Raw genomic sequence first — 22,626 nt, 5'->3', positions numbered from 1 at the left:
GACAAAATTAAAATCTCATTGTTCCATTTGAATAAAACCCTATAATGGCTTCCAAAATAAAATGCAAACTCCTTGCCAATGTCCACCAAGCCAATATGGTCTGGCCCTCACCTAATCTCTACAACATTATCTTTTGCCATTTTTCTCATTCTCCAGGCACACTCGTCTTCTTTCTAGTTCCTGAACATGCCAAGCTTGTTTCCACCTCAGACTTTCTTTACAGCATTTTATTAGTAACTGAAATTGTCCGTTTACATGTTTACTGTTCTTCTTTCCCCACTAGAAGTACCTCAAATAGTACCTAGCACTTAACAACCATTTTTAAAAATATTTCTTGAGCTGGTTGACCTCAGGCTTTTGATACTCTCCAGAATGCAGCAATTTTTGGGAATAGGATTCCAATACCCTAAATTCTAAAATATATTCACACAAATATTCTTAAGAGAGATTCTGGGCATTTGTTTGGTTAGAGATATGTATAGTAGAGAAAGCAGGCTGGGATAAAATTTATTTAAGTTAAACAAACATTTGCTGAATTCCTCCTGGTACATTATGCGAGCTAAGATAAAGGCTCCGCCCTCAAAAAGTCCAAAGCTGGGTAGCAACATGCATTTTTTTAACCAACGAGATAATGACATCTTCCAATTCCTTAATGCTTTGTATTACCCTGTTTTTCCTTCTTCTTCTTCTTCTTTTATTTAACAGCAACAGAGAGTGTGAAGCTGGTTGGAAATATGAACTATAGATTATTTGCTCTTTCAACATAAATATCCTGAGTTTACATGTCAAATACCTGTTAAGTGCAGAAAATATAAAGATGAATAACCCATAAAATAAACGAAGTCCAGTGAAAATACACACCAGTAAATAAATAATTGCAATACAGTGAGAGAACTGGTAGTTATAAAGTTACCAGGTATAGAGTACTATGGCAGCACAGTGAAGAAAGCAACTAACACTGCCTGGGAAGTCAGGGAAGTTTTCAGACAGAAGATGATATCTGAGTATAATCAGGAACAGGAGCTCTCCAAACAGAGAAGAGGAAAGCATATGATATAGTGAACAACATGTATAAGGGAAAGAAGAGTGAAAGAATTCATATACTAGTAAACTGGATGTACCTTAAAAAAATAAAGAATGCAAAAGGTGGAATAAGGCTGGAAAGCAAGATTGGGCCCAGAACCAGTGATATACTGAGGAACCAATTAAGAATTTAAAGCAGAAGATGGACATGATTAAACCCGTATTTGTGAAAGAAAATCTTGGTTGAGACATAGGGAGATGCATGTAAAAAAGCTACATAGCAGGACTTCCCTGGTGGCGCAGTGGTTAAGAATCCACCTGCCAACGCAGGGACATGGGTTCGAGCCCCGGTCCAGGGAGACCCCACATGCTGTGGAGCAACGAAGCCCATGAGCCACAACTACTGAAGCCCGTGCACCTAGAACCCATGCTCTGCAACGAGAAGCCACCACAATGAGAAGCACATGCGCTGCAACAAAGAGTAGCTCCCGCTCGCCACAACTAGAGAAAGTCCGCGTGCAGCAGTGAAGACCCGACACAGCCAAAAATAAATATATAAATTAATCAATTAATTAAGTAAAAAAAAGCCACATAGCAGTAGAATAGACAAATTGGGTAAACACGTGAAACATTAAACATTACACCTGGCACAAAATTTGACTGATTAATTTGGCTATTATTATTTTTACTGCTACCAATATAAGCTCAGGCAAGAAATAATAAAGTTCTGAAGTAGGAACTGGAGATGGAGAGCAGGAAGCCAATTTGAAGGTGTAAGAGGTAAAATGGATTTTCAGGTGGGCACCAGTTGTGAGTGGAGTATGAAATCACACAGTTTCTTCTCTTTTTTAAGTGCTCCCAAGCAAGGTCCCCTAAAAAGCTCTATTTTAACTAAAAAGCTCTACTTCAGGTATGGACAAGCTCAAAATATCTCGAGTCTAAAAAATCATCTTGATGTAAAACTCTGTATACATCATATAGAACTGCCTAGACTAGATGCAAACAGCACCCTTTTTTTCTTAAGACTCCTGCAGCCTCTCTGGGATCTTCCAGTCTGGGAGAAGCAGGGGGATAGTAAGAAGGGAAGCATGTTTCTGCTCTTCTTTTTAATGCACACACATTTATCTTCCATCACACTGCTGTTGCTGTAGAGCTCATTATGTGCAGGGCCCAGTGCTAGCCACTGAAAAGAGGAGACAATAATAAACAAGATGGATATATAGTCCATGGACCTTACACTTCAGTAAGGCAAACATTCAATAAATAGATCAGGGGTCAGCAAACTATCACCTATGGGTCAAAGTTGCTTGTTTTTGTAAATAAAGTTTAAAGCCATGCCCATTTTATGCATTGTCTATGGTGGCTTTTTTGCTACAGTGGCAGAGTAGAGTGGGTTGACTGAGACCAATGAATGGTTCACCAAGCTGAAAACATTCACTAACTGCATCTCTACAGAAAAGTTTGTCAACCCCCAAGACAGACTCCATAAGTTAATTATAATTTTGATAAGCAGGAAAAAGAGGAACCTGGTTTAGTATGAAATACTGGGGGGATGCCCCTGAAAAAGAAAGGATGAGCTAGGCACAGGGAAAGCTCCAAAGACAAGGCTAGAAGGAACCACATTATATAAAAGACTTCAGGTGGGAAGGAGCATGGCACTGACAAACAGTCAGCGTGGCTTGAGTATACAATAAAATTTGGGAGCGTTGTGAGATGAGATAAAAAAGGCAGGCACAAACTAGATGACGCAGAGTCTTGCGGGCCAGAGCAGATTTTATATGTTTATCCACAGGGATGCCCAAGTCTCATTACCTGCAATGAGCCTTATGTGTAAAGTTCTCCCTATTTTGGGGGGAATAATGGGATTGGGGGTGGGCAACGATAGCTGTAAGATGACTAGTTAGGAGGCAACTATGGATCAAGAAAAGGGGATGACAGCTTAGACTATAAGGACAGAAAGAACAAGGAAGAGTCAAGAAATATATAGGAAGGTGAACTAACAGAACTTGGTGACTAAGACAAGCAGGTGAAAGCTGGCAAAGATGATTCCTATAACATGGCACATATAACTGGCTGGACAGGGTACACTTAGGGATAGCAGATAGAAGATGTACACAAGAGAAGATGTATAATAGGAGAAAATTAGCTCAAATCGGGTTTAAAATGTCTAAAAACAAGAGAGATGTCCATTAAGAGTTGATATAAAGACCAGTTATTCAGTAGAAAGGCTGGAATCAATTTTTGGTGAGATCTCAATGATGAATGTTCGGTTAAAAAACAAAATAACAAAAACTTGGACAACACATATTACAGCTTATATCCATTTACTTTTATGTCTGGGGTAAATGGACATAGAAAAAGGGATTACCCATAGGACAAGAGAAAGGGAAAAGAAGACAGAAAAAAGAATGTTAAAAAGACCAAAAACCATAAAAAGAAAATGTATCTGCTTTACCATTTTACCTGGGACTCAGTTGTTACCTTCAATGGAACCTGAGCAAGTAAAAGTGAACATAAGAATACTTTCATTCTGCACAGGTGTTTAGCAGAAACATGGATTCCAGATATACAATGGTCTAAAATACGACAGCTGAATAAGGTTCTAAATCACTTATTATGTTAACCATGCTGCCAGAAGCAACAAGGTGTGGTTTCAAAAGAAAAGGTTATTTTTCAATCTAAAGACTTCCACAATGCAAACTTGATTGCATCTTTGAAACTCATCACAAACTTTAAGACTCTATATAACACTTTCATAATGACCAAAAATTAATCCCAAATAAAAGAGTTCTCCTAACTTACTTTTCAAGCTCTTCCTGAGAATGGGCAAAAGTACAATTTGTTCCTCGTGGACACCCTCCTTGCTGTCGCAAATCTCGGCACATGCTAGTCTTATATTTGCTGTTTGGCTGAGGCTACGAAAAGAAAATCAATGTTTGGAAAAGTGAAGATTCCAGTTGTCACTCACTCTTGGGACTCCAGAATTTTATTACACCTTTAATTCTTTTTCATGTTAGATAAGTAATTCTTGTGCTGACACAACTACCACTGCATTGTTTCCTGTTATGAGTTATGTGGCATAACCCTGAGCTGGTATTTTAGATATTCATTCTGAGGATTATCTGGAACTGGTTCAAATGTTATGTTACTTATTTGTCAGGCAACAAAATGCCCATGAAAATAAAAGATTTTCTCATCAATTCATTGCTGTCTCAAAATTATGATACCCAAATCAAGCAACCAATTTCAAAAAGCATTAAAAAAGCCAGAAGCTTTGTCCACTTAAATGTTCTCAGGAAAAGGGAGAATACAACTTACCCCAGAAGTTAAAAATTAAGAAATACTAATTTATTTGTCAATTTGAGAGTACACCTTTCTTCTAAGGCTTGGAGCTAAGTTCATACAAATAATGAGGCAAAATATAAAAACATCATCATAACTGCTATAATTTGCATCAAAATCTAAGATGTCATTGTTATTTCTATGACCTTAATAAATATAAAACATTCATCTTTCAGTTAAGATTTGAACATTATAATGTCTTCTAATAGAATAAGGACAGAAGAGTGGAAAGATCACTTTGGAGTAGATTTGATACCAGTTCTGTCACTTACTGCCACCATGACCTTACATATGTTATTTAACCTCTTTAAACTTCAGCTTGGGAACAGCAATTATCTTGCAGGTGGCTGTGATGATTAGAAATAATATATGTAAAATACTGAACATAGGGACTGGCTCATAGTGATTTAATAAATGGACGTTATTACTAGAATGAAGGATTTTACCTTAAATAACTCCTTCAAAGGACACTGAAAATACTTATTTATTTACTTCCACACATATACAAACATGAATTCATTGGTATGGCAGCAAAGGAGAAAAAAGTGACAATTTCCCCACAATAGAAGAAAATTAGACAAAATATTTGGAAGGAATCAGATCTATAGAGTTGGTCAAAAAAACCTGCAGTAAACTCATATTCAAGATATGCCTCCAACTGCTGCTGTACTATGAATTATTTATCAGGTGCACTAAAACTTGGGTTTCTCTCAAAAGAAGAGAGACAATAAAAACTTATGTGAGAGTGGAGTCACATAAGGAGTCCATTAACCAAACAGCTTGTTAAGATGTTCAGGATGCCCTGTTAAAAATTTAAGAGCAGTCAGAAGTGCAATAAATGTGCTTACCTGAGGTGTCTCATGGCCTTTTCTACTATAATTTTGTATGAAGTCCACAAGGCCATGAACCACTGTTTTAACAGCTACCATTGCATTTTCTAGCTGCTCCCAAGTTGGTGAAACAGCATCTGTATAGTCCACCAAGGGGATGGGATGACGAAAAGAATTTGTTAGCAGTAAGTCTCTTGTGTTATTTACCTCAAAGGTAGAAAAAGTATAAGCAATTATTTTGTCACATACCTGGATTAGGGTCTATGTTTGCAAGAAGCTCTAAATGAGGCCTCAGTCTATTTAAGTTAGCTGGGTCACCTGTTCGTTGCAAAACAATTGTCAATTCCTGAACACTCTTTGCAAATGATTCTGGAGACTGCAGCTAACATAAAAAGAAAACAGAATGGTTTTTACTCTGGTTTTTATGACCTGTCTATATTCAAATGCTTTCATTTAGTCAACATACTGAATAGGTTTTCAAGTGTCTTCAGATTCCATAGTAGGAGTATCAATGATGAATTAAATTTTCACCTCAGAATCTGCCCTATGAAATTCATCATTAGACACTTAGAAAACTTATTTATTAGCTAACTGGTGTCAGAATATAGATAAATGACAGACTTGGTTAGCCAGGCTACTTTTATGCTAACATCCTGTATTTGCTTCCCTGTTGCCCCCCTTAGTTTATTTTAAAAGTTAGAAAATAATAAAAAAGAAAGATATTTATAACAGTCTTATATGTAAAAACAGGACTCTCCAATTGGTTGTCTCTTTACTCCCTTCAAAAGATTCAAATACTCTCCAATGTAGCAGAATGATATAAAATCAGCGTCTCTAACTTCACAAACCTTATCAATGATAGACTGCATGTGTGATTTATGCGCCAAGTCACCATACAGAAGTGAAGACCACTGCTCAGGTGAAATACGGAGTCCTGCTTCCATAGCAATATGAACAATTTGGGCATCATGTTCTCTGCGTAAAGCCTCATAACTCCGAAATTCCTCCTTTAGCTGCATCAGGGAAGAGTCTTCATCCCTTTTGGTAACCTAAAAAATAGAAAGGAGAGAAAAACCCATCAGAATTACTCTGCTCTTTCTCCTTCCCCAAACAACTTTTTCTTTTTTTTGGATGGGGGAGATACCTATAGCCTATCAGATACTACATGGAGAAGGTACAAAGAAAATAATGTCCTCACCACAAATTCTTTTTGGAACAAAGCAGAACTTACAAAACCTAATACATAGTTCTGCCTTCCTTCAATGAGCTCAGCAGGTGGTAGGGAAGAAACTTGTAAATAGAAAGTTATAGTATAAGTGCTATTGTAAGACTCTATGGCAACATAAAGGAAAGGCAATTAAATCTGACAGGTGGGGGAGGGAAGGGTGAGTATCAGGGAAGGCTTCCCCCACCAGAAGGCTACATGAACTGAGTCCCGAAGAATGAACAGGAGTTCCCCAGGCAAAGAAGGGTGAGGAATAGAATTCTCAAAAGAGTAGCAAGTGGTAAACAGAAACATGAAAGAGCAGAGCACATGGAATTAAAGGCTAAGATGTAGGCTGGAGAAGAATCACAGAGGGCATTGTATACTATGGTGAGAAATTTGGGGACAGGCACAATTTGTTTTATTGCATTTAATTTATTGTGCTTCACCGATAGGTACTGTGTCTTTTACAAACTGAAGGTCTGTGGCAACTCTGTGTCAAGCAAATCTATTGGCGCCATTTTTCCAACAGCATTTACTCACTTCATGTTTCTATGTTACATTTTGGTTAATTTTTGCAATATTTCAAACTTCATTATTATTACATTTGTTATGGTGATCTGTGATCAATGATATTTTATGTTACTATTGTTGTTTTGGGGCGCCATGAACCACATCCATAAAAGCTGGTGAACTTAATTGATAAATGTGTGTTCTGACTGCTCTATCAACTGGTGTTCCCCTGCCTCTTTCCCTCTCCTCAGGTCTCCCTACTCCCTGAGACACAACAATATTGAAAGTAGGCCAGTTAACAGCCCCACAAAGGGCTTCAAGTGAAAGGAAGAGTCACATCTCTCACTTTAAATCAAAAGCTAGAAATGATTAAGCTTAGTGAGGAAGGCATGTTGAAAGCCAAGACAGGCTGAAACCTAGGCCTCTTGTGCCAAGAGCTTGCCAAGTGGTAAATGCAAAGGAGAAGTTCTTAAAGGAAATTAAAAGCACTACTCCAGTGAACACACAAATGATAAGAAAGCAAAAGAGCCTTATTGCTGATATGGAGAAAGTTTTATTGGTTTGGATAGAAGATCAAACCAGCCACAACATTCCCTTAAGCCAAAGCCTAATCCACAGCAAGGCCCTAACTCCCCTTAATTCTCTGAAGGCTGAGAGACGTGAGGAAACTGCAGAAGAAAAGTCTGAACCTAGCAGTGGTTGGTTCATGAGGTTTAAGGAAAGAAGACGACTCTATAACATAAAATTACAAGATGAAGCAAGCCGGAAGTGCTAACGTAGAAACTGCAGGAGGTTATACAGAAGATCTAGCTAAGATAATTAATGAAAGAGGCTACACTAAAGCACAGATTTTTCAATGTAAATGAAACAGTCCTGTATTGGAAGAAGACGCTATCTAGGACTTTCATAGCTAGACAGGAGAAGTCAGTGCCTGTCTTCAGAGCTTCAAAGCTTCTCCTGTTGGGAGCTAATGCAGCTGGTGACATTAAATTGAAGCCAATCTTCATTTACCTTTCCAAAAATCCTAGCTAGGGCCCTTAAGAACTACGCTAAATCTACTCTGCCTGTACTCTAGAAATGGAACAACAAAGCCCAAATGACAGCACATCTGTTTACAATATGGTTTACTAGATATTTTAAGCCCACTGATCAGACCTACTGCTTAGAAAAAAAGATTCCTTTCAAAATATTACTGCTCGTTGACAATGCACCTGGTCACTCAAGCGCTCCAATAGAGATATACAATGAGATTAACGTTGTTTTCATGCCTGCTAACACAACATCCATTCTGCAGCCCATGGATCAAGGAGTAATTCTGACAAGTCTTATTAGTTAAGAGATACATTTTGTAAGGCTAGAGCTGCCATAGATAGTAATTCCTTTGATGGATCTGGGCAAAGAAAACTGAAAACCGGTTGGAAAGGATTCACCCATTCTAGATGCCACTAAGAACATTCGTGATTCACAGAAAGAGGTTAAAATATCAACATTAACAGGAGTTTGGAGGAAGTTGATTCCAGCCCTCATGGATGACTTTGAATGGTTCAAGACTTCAGTGGAGGAAGTGACTGCAGATGTGGTGGAAACAGCAAGAGAACGAGAACTGAAGTGGAGCCTAAATATGTGACTGAATTGCTGCAATCTCATGATAAACCTTTAATGGATGAGGAGTTGCTTCTTATGCATGAGCAAAGAAAATGGTTTCTTGAGATGGAATCTACTCCTGGTGAAGAAGCTGTGAAGCCTGTTGAAATGATAACAAAAGATTCAGAATATTACATAAATTTAGTTGATAAAGCAGCAGCGAGGTTTGAGAGGATTGACTCCAATTTTGAAAGAAGTTTTGCTGTGGGTAAAATGCTATCAAACAGCATTGCATGCTACAGAGAAATCATTTGTGAAAGGAAGAGTCAATCAGTGGGGCAAACTTCATTGTTGTCTTATTTTAAGAAATTGCCATTAACACCCCAACCTTCAACAACCACCACCCTGATCAGTCAGCAGCCATCAACACTGAGGCAAGACTCTCCACCAACAAAAAGACTATGACTTGCTGAAGGCTCAGATGATGGTTAGCATTTTTTAGCAATAAAGTATTTTTTAATTAAAGTACATACTTTTTTGGCATCATGATATTGCACACAATAGACTACAGTGTAGTGTAAACATAACTTTTATATATACTGGGAAGCCAAAAAATTTATGACTCGCTTTATTGCTGTATTCGCTTTATTGCTATATTCGCCTTATTGCAGTGGTATGGAACAGAACCTGCAATATCTGAGGTATGACTATACTATCCTGTACGGAATGGGAAACCACTGAGGACTTTTAAGTAGAAGAGGGACATGATCGTTAGGCAAACATTAGTGCTATGGGTGATGATTAAGAAATTAAGAAATTTTCTGCCACCACAAAATTTATTAGGGTATTTTTATAGCTTTAATCTATACTTAAGTGATAAAAAACATAAATTCAAAAGGTAGAGTTTCACATGGCCTAGTAACTGTCTAATTATCTAAACATGCAGGTATGTGGCCAGATAATTTCCGCAATAAATGATACACACTTATTTCTGAACCATTAAAACTTGCTAATGGCCACAATGAAATTTGATACCTGGTTAGAATTCAGAATACCTAGGCAGAGTACAGGCTCTGAACCTTAGATTGAACAAATAGTTCAAACTATTCAAATTGATGATTTTCTCATCAGGAAATGAAAATCTCCCTAGACCACCTCCCTGGTAGTCTTGATTGCTGTTATTGGCACATGAGACAGCAGTAGTATGACCCCCAAGAACATGAAGGTGGGGAAATCAAGTTATCATCTGAGAGTTAACTTAATAGTATCAGTTCACAATTCTCTTTGAGAATATATAAATACATTATAAAAAAGTATGGGACACCCAAAATTCTAATCAACACAGCCTTACATAGAATTTAAGAAAGAGCAGAGCATAACTTAGAAATCACAAAATAACCTACTTAAAGAAACACCGAGGAGGGACTTCCTTGGTGGCACAGCGGGTAAGACTCCACGCTCCCAATGCAGGGGACCTGGGTTCGATCCCTGGTCAGGGAACTAGATCCCACATGCATACCACAACTAAGAGTTCTCATGCCGCAACTAAGGAGCCCACATGCTGCAACTAAGGAGCCCGCCTGATGCAACCAAGACCTGGTGCAACCAAATAAATAAATAAATATTAAAGAAAAAAAAAAGAAACACTGAGGAAACAAAAGGAGGAATTTTTTTTTTTTTTTTGCTGTATGCGGGCCTCTCACTGTTGCGGCCTCTCCCGCTGCAGAGCACAGGCTCCGGACGCGCAGGCTCAGCGGCCATGGCTCATGGGCCTAGCCGCTCCATGGCATGTGGGATCTTCCCGGACCAGGGCACGAACCTGTGTCCACTGCATCAGCAGGCGGACTCTCAACCACTGTGCCACCAGGGAAGCCCAAAAGGAGGAATTATTAATCCAAAACAGAAAAAAGAAACCCAAAAAAACAGAGGATGGTAACATTCATCTAACCACCAAGGTACAGGGTGCCTCTTGGGCAGCATGAACATCTATCCACCTGAGTTGTAAGATGTATACAGGTGGCTAACAGAGCCTGGTCCTATTAAAGTTGTATAAACGTGCATCAAAATCACCTATGAAGCTTTGAAAACTACAATTTCAGGTAATCAGAATCACTGGTTTCAAGGACCGCATAATTAACAAGTATATATGAATGCTCAAGTCTCACTGGTATAGTTCGGTATCAGATATACCAAATCAAAATATCGAGGGATGGGACCCACAAATGTATACTCTTCAAAACTCCAGAGGTGATTCTGATGTATCTTCAGTTTAGAATCACTGCATTAAACAAGAGAATCATTAACTCCCCTTGTTCTGATTCCATGCTAAGCAAGCAAAGGTTTGATACTCTTCTACAGGAAAATAGCTATGACATGAGAATTAAAGTCAGTTAAAAGTTGCACTTCTCTTGGGCTTCCCTGGTGGTGCAGTGGTTGCGAGTCCACCTGCCGATGCAGGGGACACGGGTTCGTGCCCCAGTCTGGGAAGATCCCACATGCCGCGGAGCGGCTGGGCCCGTGAGCCATAGCCGCTGAGCCTGCGCGTCTGGAGCCTGTGCTCCGCAACAGGAGAGACCACAGCAGTGAGAGGCCCGTGTACCGCAAAAAAAAAAAAAAAAAAAAAACTTATAAAATTGATAATATGTAGTATGTGACCTTGGTTGTGGTGATTCTGTTCCTGAGGAACCCCCAAAATTCAGGTCTCTAAGCCTATAATCAAGGAAAAGACCTTCAACAATGGTGAGTTTATTAGAGTAAATGCCCCTGGAGAGAGGCCTTTTGGCAACTGTCAGCATGATATCCTTTGATTCATGTAAACACTGCTTTTAACATTTTAAACTACAGGGCAGCAGTACAAGATGAAATGGGAGCATGAAACTGAAATCTTTCTAAACTTAGTGTTATTCAAATGTCAGATATTAGGAGCAGCTGTAGATGTATGACAATCATAAACCACAAATCTGTATGATACCATTGAGGAAAAGAAACAACATTAAGTCAACAATACACAGTGTGAGAACCAAGCCAGTCACTTCAGGATGATAAATGATTTCTGTAATTTGCCTGCTTAGCCAAAAACATTATGTTCGAGGAACCAGAGATTCATTTCAATTGTTGCCCTAAGAACACAATCAAGCACTGTAACTATCAGGCAGATAGTGTCCAACCCTCATTTGTGGAGATAAGTGAACTCATTTGAACATATTTCCATCATCAATTAACCTGTTATCGCAAACTAAGCAGAGTGCCAAGAAAACCTCCTTTCTGCCTGTACTGTTTTCACTCTTGGACTATAAAACCAGCAAAATAGCTTAAATAAGCTTTGGCTTCAAATTCAGATGTTTTACTTTATAGAAGTACTTTATAGATGTTTTGCTTTATAGAAGCCAATGGGTCTTTCTATTTCCAAGTCCTTGGGCCCTTCTCAAGTCCCCACCAGTAACCTATATTCTTGTAACATGCAGAAACGTCAAGGATTCAGCCTACTTTCCACATCTCTCAGTAACTGTCATCACCCATAAGCCTATATGACAATGAAACTACATTTCTAAATAACTTAGGGTTCATCCCTATCCTCTCTGCCAAAAACCCCACCATCTAAATGCAGAGTGGGTCAGTATCCTCAACTTTTCACTCTCTTGTCATCCATAAGACAACATATGGGCCATCTTCAGATTAAAGGCTTTAATCTAATCACCACAGAGGAAGAGATAAAAATAATTAATAGGTAAGTTAAAACATTACCTACTGTTATGAAGTTTTCAGTATGCTTCCTGACTCCCTTTTAAGATGGTAAACATTAATGAAGTAGGCTTCTTTAGTTCACTTTTACTATTCCAAGAGCCAAGTTTACCAAAGTATTTTCCTCACAGTGTTACTGACACCTTCACGTTTGTGTTCTTACACCCACACATAGTAGTATCACACATATGCAGTATCACAGATGCAATAAATGCAGAAAGCAAAGCTTCCTTTTAACTCTTGTAAGCATTCTGTATTTCTGGGGCCTCTAGACCAGGTAACACCCATTCCAGGTATCTCACACCCAGGCATGTAATGTTTAGATGGTTGCTTGCTACTTACCTTAAAACAAGAAGCTCGATACAGTAGTTGCACAACATGACCAATACTTGTTTTTGATGCCTGAGGAAATCTTGGTTCTAGTCTTTGCACAACAAAAAGTACCAGAACTTTCCTTGAGAGAGCAGAACCATCTTCTAATGCCAGCAACACCAGCTTCAAGGCCTCTTCTTGCATAGCTAGAAGTAAAGAACATGAGTTCATGATAAATGAGGAGACCTGCAGATCATGCCTGTCAGACTACTTTGGGTATTAGTTTATGGTGGTTCATTATCTGAAGCCTGTAAATACTCAGCAGAAAAACAGGCCATCACATGTGTGCAAATACAGTTTACTTAAAAAGAAATCAAGCAAAAGAAAACATGCGTCCTACTAAACAACCAAATAGAACACAAGTCAACAGAACTTAAACAAAATATATCTTCTGTAGATATTTAGTAGTCAACTAGATAATGATAAAGTGAAAAAAAGCCCTCATTTTTAAAACTCACAGAGCTACTATGACAATTAAATAACATGTAGAGAACACATAGTAGTCTTAAGATAAATGGTAATTTTTTAATGCATGAGACTGTTGCTTTGCCTGTCAGAATTATTTTGTATATAATTTAAAAGTGATATTAGCCCCTGGATGCAATACCTAAAGAAGGCATCCATTTATGTTGTTTTCCAGCCAGGGAGGTAGAGTATAATCTGAATCTAATCATGAAGGAGCATGAGAAAAACCCAAATTAAGGAATATTCTGTAAAAATAACTGCCTGTATTCTTCACGAATACCAACATTAGACAAAGAAAGGCTGAGGAATGGTACTATGTTAAAGAAGACTAAAAAGAGACATGACAAATAAATACAATACGTGATCTTAGACTCAATCATAAAATGAAAGAAAATAAATGCCATAAAAGGCATTTTTGGAATAACCAACAAAATTGGAGTATGAACTATAGACTGCAGCATCGTACAAATGTTAAGTTTTCTGAATTTGATGAATGTACTGTTTTTACGCAGGACACATACTTAAGTGCAAGGGGTAAAGGCGCATGAAATATGCAACCTACTCTCAATGGCTCAGAAGAGAGTGAATTATATAACAAATATAGCAAAATATTAAAAACTAGTGAATATGGATAAAGAGTATATAGGAATTCTCTGCATTATTCTTGCAACTTTTTGGTAAATTTGAAATTATTTATAATTAAAAAGTTAAAAATACATTGACTCTCAATGAAAACAATGGAACTGAAAGATCTAGAATATAGATTAAAAATCAAACCCCTCTCTTCCCAAGTAAGACATCGAGGCCCAGAAAAGTTAAGTGACTAGGCCAAGTTTCACAACTAGTTAGCAACAAAATTATAATTAGAACCAAGGACTTTTTTAAAAGTTGAGGTAAAATTTACGTCACTAAAATTAACCATTTTAAAGTATACAATTCAAAATGTTGTACAACCATCAACTCTATCTAGCTCTAAGACATTTTCATCACCTGAAAGGAACTCTATAGCCGTTAATCAGTCACACCCCATACCCCTGACCGTACCCCCACCCCCACCCCCACCCCCATCTCTGGGAACCACTAGCTTGATGTCTGGTTCTATGGATTGACCTTTGTTGATGCTTCATATAAATGGAATCAGAATATTGTGACCTTCTGTCTGTCTTCTTTCACTTAAAATAACATTTTCAAAATTCATCCACATTGTAGCATGTATCGGTTTCTCAATCCTTTAAATGGCTGAATAATATTCTATTTATAAACATACCACACTTTGTTCATCCATTCATCAGGATTGATGGACATCCAGATTGCTTCTACCTTTTGACTATTGTGCATAATGCTGCTATAAGCATTCGAGTACAAGTATTAGTTTGAATACCTGTTTTCAGTTCCTTTGGGTATACACCTAGGAGTGGAACTGCTGGGTCATACAGTAATTCTACATTTAACTTTTTGAGGAACCGCCAAATTGTTTTTCCATGGAGCCTGCATCATTTTACATTCCCAAGTTCTCTAACATCCTTGCCAACACTTTTTATTTTCCACTTTTTAAATTATGGTCAACCTAGTGGGTATGGTATCTCATTGTGATTCCGATTTGCATTTCCTTAATGACCAATGACACTGAGCATCTTTTCATGTACTTCTTGGCCATCTATGTATCTTCTATGGAGAAATGTTTATTGGCCCTTTTTTTTTTTTTTTTTTTTTTTGTGGTACGCGGGCCTCTCACTGTTGTGGCCTCTCCTGTCGCGGAGCACACGCTCCAGACGCGCAGGCTCAGCGGCCATGGCTCACGGGCCCAGCCGCTCCGCAGCATGTGGGATCTTCCCGGTCCGGGGCACGAACCCGTGTTCCCTGCATCAGCAGGTGGACTCTCAACCACTGCGCCACCAGGGAAGCCCCCAAATTTAAATTGTGTTGTTTATCTTTTTGTTGTCGAGTTATAGAACAAAGAATATTTGATACCTAGTCTAGTGCTTCTTAGGTAAGGTAAATAAACATGAGGAAATATCCACAGGTGAGCATTCTTAAATTATATATAAATATGGATTTAAAAAATTATTTTTCAATTTAACTTTGTATTATGGAAAATTTTAAACATATATAAAAGTAGGGATAACATGTACCCATAATACAGCGGCTGACACTAAGGTTTCATCTACTCATTACCCACTTTTCTAGTTTGTTTTGGCTGGAGTGGTTTGAAGCAAATCCAAGATAACATAGTACTTCATCCTTAAATAATTCATTATGTATTTCTAACAAGTAAGAACTTTAAATTAACATAACGCCATTATCATATCTAAAAAGAGTAATATATTTCCTTAATATCATCTAATACCCAGTTCAGGTTGAATTTTCTCCCACTGTCTCAAAATTTCTTCTTATAGTTGGTTTCTTTGAGTAAGTATCCAAATAAAGTCCATATATTGCTTTTGGTTTGTATGTCTTCAAGCTTTAAAAAAAAAAACCTATACTAGCTCTCCCCCACTCTCCCACCCACCTGTTTAAAAGAAAATAATTTGTTGCAGAAACAATCATTTTTCTAAACAATACCCCCACATTCTCGATTTGGCTAATTTTGTATTTGTGATGTTCCTTTATCCTCCTTATTTCATGTAAACTAGAGACTTGATTAGATTCAGAATGAGTTTTTAGCTTTTGGGTTTTTTTTTGAGGGGGGAGGCAAGCATACACCTTATTCTATGTATCACATCAGGAGATACTTAAGACCGAGATGTCTCACTTTTAGTAATGTTAAAATTGATCAGTGGGTTTGGGCCTTTTTCATTTATTAACCTTTCATCTACTGGTTTTAACAGCCAATAATAATTCTTGCCTAGACCCATTAATTCATTTTATGTGATTTTTCTAACCTTAACATTGTTTTTCTAAATTTATTAGCTGGAATTTTGCTAAAAGAGAAACCTACCCTCAAAACCCTGAGAAACTGTCCTTGAAAGCAATTTGAAAAGGAAAGTCAGAAAAAGCATGCTTGATGTTTTTCTACTCCTTTTCCAATTTTTAGCATAATGTGCTGGTGCTCTAGCAACTGCCAAAGATAACCAATTTATTTTTTCTGTACTATCATTACAAGATCATCGATTTTCACACATTTTATGTGTTCAATCCATTATAGTCATTATTCATTTGGAGGTTCAGATTGTCCCACTTTTGTCCAGTGGGAGCCTTTTCAGATTCTGTCCTTTTGACAAGATTCTGATGGTCTTTAATAGCTTTTTTGCTTTCTAGCACAAGACTTCCCAGGTTCATCTTGTACTTTTCTACCCTAGAACTGGGATAAGAAATTTATTAAAAGAGCCCTGCTTCTTTTTAGTAGGAAATGGCATTTATTAAAGGCCACACTTTGGGTGCTATGGCTATTCATTGCTTCCAAGCCTTTTAAGTAGACAGAGCTAGGAAACAGTCATTTTCTAGAAAAAGAAAAATAAATGAGTCTGTACTTATATTGCCAATTCAAATTTAAGAATGCAGGGTTTTTACATAAATTCTTTGATTTCATATTTTCTTTTTTTAAGAAAGTATCTCTCTTTTTTTAAATGCCAAAAACCTTGGTTCCTGATGGCATTGACATAATTACCTACTTGCTTTATCCTACTGTGTGTCTGTATAATAGTTTCAAAATAACAATACCAATAGAATTATAAACAATATGATTAGTGAATGCAATTTAGGATTTATTATATATCACACTAGGAATATAAAAATCAAAAACACTGTGTTCTAAAGTCACCTGAAATAGTTCATTCCTGATGAATATGCTACCAACTTATGAATGTTTTAGCTTTTCATTCTTAGGTGTTTTTTTGTTTTATTCATTTTATTTAAATTTTTAAAACTTATATTTACTAAGAATTGTTTTGTGATTACATAAAACATTTACATGGGTACAAACTACAAATCAACGTACACTGAGCGAGATCTAGCCTCTGTCTCTATCTGCTTTCTCTTGGTTCTTCCCTACTCTACATGCTTATTATTTTTAAATTTTTCCTACCATTGCTTCCTTTGGAAAATACAAACAAATAATTAGAAAATGGTTGTCTCTCTCTCCCTTTCCTATTTAAAAGTGTGCTTTACTCTAACAGGTACACTATTCTGCACCTTGCTTTTATTTTTTAACTTAATGTATCTAGAAATCACACCCAGAAGAATATATACATTTTCCTCATTACTTTCAACAGATGCATGGTAGTCCACTGGAAGGATATATACCAGTTTACTAAGCCAGTCTCCTATTCAGGTTGCTTCCAGCTGTTTACTGTTATAAACAGTGCTTTATAACTTTATGCATTCTGCATTTTTTGCTATATTTATGGGACAGATTCCTAGAAATAGCACTTTTGGGCCAAAGGGTAGCTGCAGAGGTGATTTTGCTAGATATTGATAAATCCCTCTCTTTAAAGTTTGCACCACTTTGCATTCCCACTATTACTGGATGAAAGCACCTGTTTTCCCACAGCCTTGACAAGAGACAAAAGTTGTCAGACTTCTGAATTCTGCCAATCTGATAGGTGAGAAATGGTAGTTCACTATAATTTTAATGTATATTTCTCTTAATATGAGAAAGACTGAGCACATTTTTATCTGTTTGAGGACCATTTACATTACTTTTTCCCTTGAGTTGTCTGTTTCCACCTTTAGTCAATTTTTTAATTGGGTAGTTGGTATTTTTCTTCTGAGTTTTTACAAGTACCTTATACATTAGTTATATTAGCCCTCTGTATGTGATATAAATATTTCCCCAAGTTTCTCTTTTTTTTAATTTTTCTTATGTTTTATTATGATGCAATTAAAAAAATTATATAGTCAAATACCAATCTTTTCTGTTATCACTTCTGGATGTGGAGCCAAAGAAAACAGTGTTTCCTACTCCTAGGAATAAAGGAATTATAAAGGAATTCACTCATGTATTTGTTTTTATTACCTATACAATTTATTTTTTAATCATAAGTATTTCTAACCTACTTGGATTTATGTAGCTAAGGAGTATTAAGAAATACATCCATGGGGACTTCCCTGGTGGCACAGTGGTTAAGAACCCGCCTGCCAATGCAGGGGACACGGGTTCAAGCCCTGGTCCAGGAAGATCCCACATGCCACGGTGCAACTAAGCCCGTGCACCACAACTACTGAGCCTGCGTGCCACAACTACTAAGCCCGTGCACCACAACTGCTGAGGCCCATTTGCCTAGAGCCCATGCTCCGCAACGAGAAGCCACTGCAATGAGAAGCCCGCGCACCACAACGAAGAGCAGCCCCCACTTGCCGCAACTAGAGAAAACCCACGTGTAGCAACAAAGATGCAATGCAGCTAAGAATAAATAAATAAATAAATAGAAAAATATTTTTTAAAAAAGAAATACATCCATGAAAAAAAGAAATACAAGAAGAAAAAAAATTACATCCAATTTTATCTTTTTCCACATGTCTATCCAGTGGTCCCAATGCCACTTAATAAAAAAGTTTCCTTTGCAAAAACAAATTCTCCCTAGCCTATAGTTCTAAATAAGAAAGGCAAACAATAAAGCTTTAAGAAGATAACAAAGGAAAGTATTTCATAACCTGGGTACAGGTAAAGATTTTTTAAACAGAATGTAGATGATGGTAACTATAAAGGAATCATCCCCTGATGATTCTTATTTTTTCTAATAATTTGTTTCCCAATTTTAAAGACAATCATGAACTTTTAATTTCTTTCATAAAAAGGTTTACTTTTCTTTACTTACTACCTGTGTATTATTAGGCCTCTCTCTAACTCACTTTTCTAATTTGTAAAATTGGATCTGTGTCACTTTTCTTAAAGAAATGAGAAATTCATTCTAAAACACTATCACACTGTTTATCATATAAATTATAATTAATAAAAACTAATTTATCTTTGATTATGTCAATATTTGTAAGTATAAATCTGAGTATTCTCACCTACTCCTAAAAATTGGCATCCTCTAGCTCTGATAGCCAATAAGAAAGGCAAGACAGTGATCTATCTTACCTGGCCCTAGAAACTGGCATCCTCGAGCCCTGACAGCAGCCCATAAGTTGGCAGACAATTGCTGAGGGTTCTGGTGCTGTAATATTAGTTCTGTTACAGTTCTTTCTCCAAGTGAACGGGCTGCTCGTATGGCTCTTACACGACCTTCTTCCTCCACCAGTTGACAGTTTACAAGTGTCACCAGTTTCCTTTGCATTGGACGGCTCAGTGCACTCTGGTTCAAACTAGCTACACCTTTAGGAAAAAAGGAAACTATAGTTTTTTTCAATCAAAAAAGACAAGTCAAATTTCATTATCTATTTAATGAAAATATCTAGTATTTAACTATTAAGCCACAATTCCTAATCAGTCCCCATAAGGTACTTTCATTTTTTAACAATGACTATTTTGTCCCTGTTCTCTGTGGTAACTGCAGCCTAATTTTTAGTTACTTCGAATTTTATTTGGGTATCCTATTCTCTAGGCTACGTGTGTCCCACAAAAGAGAGTAATTTGGGTTTATTTAGTCTATTCTTCATCTTCACTAAAACTATTGAAGATAAATTTAGACCTAAATAAATGAAAAAATCTAAATGTAATGATTAACAACAGCTCTAGTTTTGGGGGCTTTTTTTGTTGTTGTTTTGCATATAAAACATTTAGAACACGGTTTAATGACAAAATCTTAGATCCTATTCCCTTTTCAGATTCAAAGATATTGCTCCAGCAATTCTTCCCTCTCTCCCACATCATCAATTGTTCCCTTCCTACTTGATCATTTGCATCAACATACAGTAAGAACAAGCATGCTGTTATTTCATACATCTGAAAAAAATTAATAAATCTTTTTATTCATCCCTTTTCCCCTACCTGCTCTGCCCCATTTCTTTCCTCCGTTTTGCAGCAAATCCTCTAGAGTTGTCTATATTCACTATCTCCAAATCCTTGCTTCACAATCTTTAAAACCTACTCCAATCAAGTTTTTGCCACTATCTCTTGACCAAAACTGCTCTTCTCATAACAACAATTACCTCCTCTTTGCTAAATCAATGGTCAATTCTCAATCTTTATCTTATCTGACCTTTCAAGAGCACTCAACACAGATCACTCTTAACTCCTTTAAAAACATTCTTTACTTGGCTTCCAGAACACCTCTGTCTCTTAATTTTCTTCCTTCCTTCTTCCTTTCCAGTCTTCTTTGCTGATTTCATCTTTTCTTCTTGACTTCCTAATGTTAAACAGCCTAGGACCCAGTTTTTGTTTTCTTCTCTATCTATACTCACTACTTAGGTGATCTCATCCAGTCTTATTGCTTTAAATACTACCTGTATGTCAATGACTCCCAAAATTACAACTCATACCTCATTCCTTAACATATATCCACTGGTTACCTAACAGCATCCAAGTGAAGATTTGACATCTCAAATTCAACATGACCAAAACTGAACTCCTGATCTTCCTATCTAAACCTAATGTCCCTGCAGTATTCCTTGTGTAAATTGATGGTAACTTCTCTTTCCAGGTGCTCAGACCCCAAAACTCAGGAGTCATACTTGACCCTGCTCTTTCTTTCATACCCACATCCAATAATTTAGGAAATTCTCTTGATTCTACCTTCAAAAAACATCCAGACTGTCCACTTCTCACTAGCTGCACTTCCACTAACCTTGTCCCGTCAGCCAATACCCTGGTTCTCCCTTTGTCCTTCTACACTGAATTCTCAACAGAGCAGCTAGTGTGACCCTTTTACCATTAGTCATATCATGTCATTCCTCTGGCTCAAAATCCTAGAGTAACTCCCCAATTTCACTAAGAGTAAAAGCTCAAGTCTTTAAAATGGCCTGTAAGTCTGTACAACATCTGGCCTCACCATTCCTTTTCATTATCTCATACTGCTCTCCCCCTCACTCACCCTACTCCAGGTACATTCTCCGTACATTATCCTGTTTTTGTTCTTTGAAGACACTAGGCATGCCTTGGGGACTTTGTTATTTCTTCTGCCTTGAACAGTCTTTTCCCAGTAACCTACATGGTTAACTACCTCACTTGTTTCATCTCAAGTTCGAAAGCTACCATCTTAACACGGTCTACACTAATCACCTTGTTTAAAATTGCAACCCACCCTTTTCCCCTCACTCTGACATTTCTGATCCATTTAACTATACTGTTTTCTTTCCACAGCAATTATCATTTATAACATAGTGCCTGGTACTTAGGACATGCTCTTTAAGTATCTGTTCAATGAATGAATGAGGTAGATAGGATAAGTTTCTCAAGGAAGCCAGTGTCCAAAATATCCAACAGTGGAAAGCACAGAGCAGATACAAAATAAATACTTGATTAATTCACTCACTCAACAACTTTTTATTACATCTATGACCTGCTACCTACCTACAGAAGAGAATTCCATTTCTGTCTCAGCACTTAACTTACTGAGCTTATATGCCTATCTCCCCAATAGACTGTGGGCTCCATGAAGACCCTAACCTGTAAGTTATGTAAGTTAACTGTAAGTGCTCCATAAAATTTAATAAATGACTGAATGAATACATGAAATTGTCTTAGTAGGATTCATTAAAACTAATATTCTGCTATAGCACCATTAGTTTAATCTGTGAATATAAACCTTGTATAAATCTCAATATGTAGTATGTCTGATGAATTCTTAAATTAATAACAATATTGATTAACTCTAGAAAATAGTATAATGTTCTCAATCAAAAAGATTTCCATGATCCCTTTAAGCAAACTCATTTATCAAAACTCAAAATTATTTAATAGGGTATCAACATAAAGTCTTCCAAAATTAATGTATTACCAAGTCCTACTCACCCATAAAAGTACTTTTTTATGAACTTACCTTTACCTCCACTTAGTGGTTTTAAGTAGAGTGCCAAATCCTCAACACATTTCTTTGCAACCTCATAGTGTTTGTTCTCACCTAAATTACTTAACTTTACTGATTGATGATCTGGTACCTAAAAAACAAAGAAAAATTGAAGAAATACATTCATCCAGTTCATGCAATTGTTAATTTTATATTTGATAATAATCTTGGTGAGTATAAACTTCTAATACACAGACAATCAAAGTAGTTTAAGTGAAATTAAAGCCAAACACCTAGCCAATCTGCTTTCCAAGAACCAAGGATATCATACTTAATAGCATGGGCTGGGTGAATTAATGAGAGGAAAAAAGGAGGTAGTTAATTGTACAATGTATCAATGTTATTCCTCAGGGATGATAACTATGCTATAACTTTGAAAAATGTTAACATTAGAGGAAGCTGCAGAAAGTTAACAGGTTCTCTGTGTACTGTTTTTCGCAATTAAAAAAAGTATTTCAAAATAAAAAGTAGCAAAAAAAGGCAAGAACTTTTTTCCCCTAAGCACTTGGCACCTGCTTCCTATATAACTTACTTATTATATTTATTGTTTATGGTCTGTCCCCCCTTGTTCTCAATGAAAGGTCAAAACTTGGGTAAAACCTTGGGCAGCTCTGCAACTGCTACAAATGATCTTGAGTAAATTATTTAACTGCTCCAAGTCTAG

At 37.0% G+C, this 22,626-nt stretch overlaps 1 protein-coding gene across 3 annotated transcripts in view; it reads right to left on the bottom strand.

Annotated features, from left to right (window-relative positions):
- Window positions 1–22,626, bottom strand: part of RC3H2 (ring finger and CCCH-type domains 2) — a 52,372-nt gene that overhangs the window by 19,731 nt on the left and 10,015 nt on the right. For all 3 annotated transcript variants that reach the window (XM_082842111.1, XM_082842112.1, XM_082842113.1), the window contains exons 3-9: window positions 21,936–22,053; window positions 19,097–19,330; window positions 12,580–12,755; window positions 6,044–6,244; window positions 5,445–5,577; window positions 5,214–5,332; window positions 3,826–3,938 (exon numbers count right to left, since the gene is read on the bottom strand). In XM_082842111.1, coding sequence (XP_082698237.1) covers window positions 3,826–3,938; window positions 5,214–5,332; window positions 5,445–5,577; window positions 6,044–6,244; window positions 12,580–12,755; window positions 19,097–19,330; window positions 21,936–22,053 — 1,094 coding nt within the window. The remainder of the gene's footprint in view (window positions 1–3,825; window positions 3,939–5,213; window positions 5,333–5,444; window positions 5,578–6,043; window positions 6,245–12,579; window positions 12,756–19,096; window positions 19,331–21,935; window positions 22,054–22,626) is intronic.

This window comes from Leucopleurus acutus, assembly GCF_964270905.1.
Source record: "Leucopleurus acutus genome assembly, chromosome: 7".
Taxonomy (NCBI): domain Eukaryota; kingdom Metazoa; phylum Chordata; class Mammalia; order Artiodactyla; family Delphinidae; genus Leucopleurus; species Leucopleurus acutus.
Note: the sequence above shows the minus strand (reverse complement) of the source record. Positions and strands in the feature narration are given on the sequence as shown.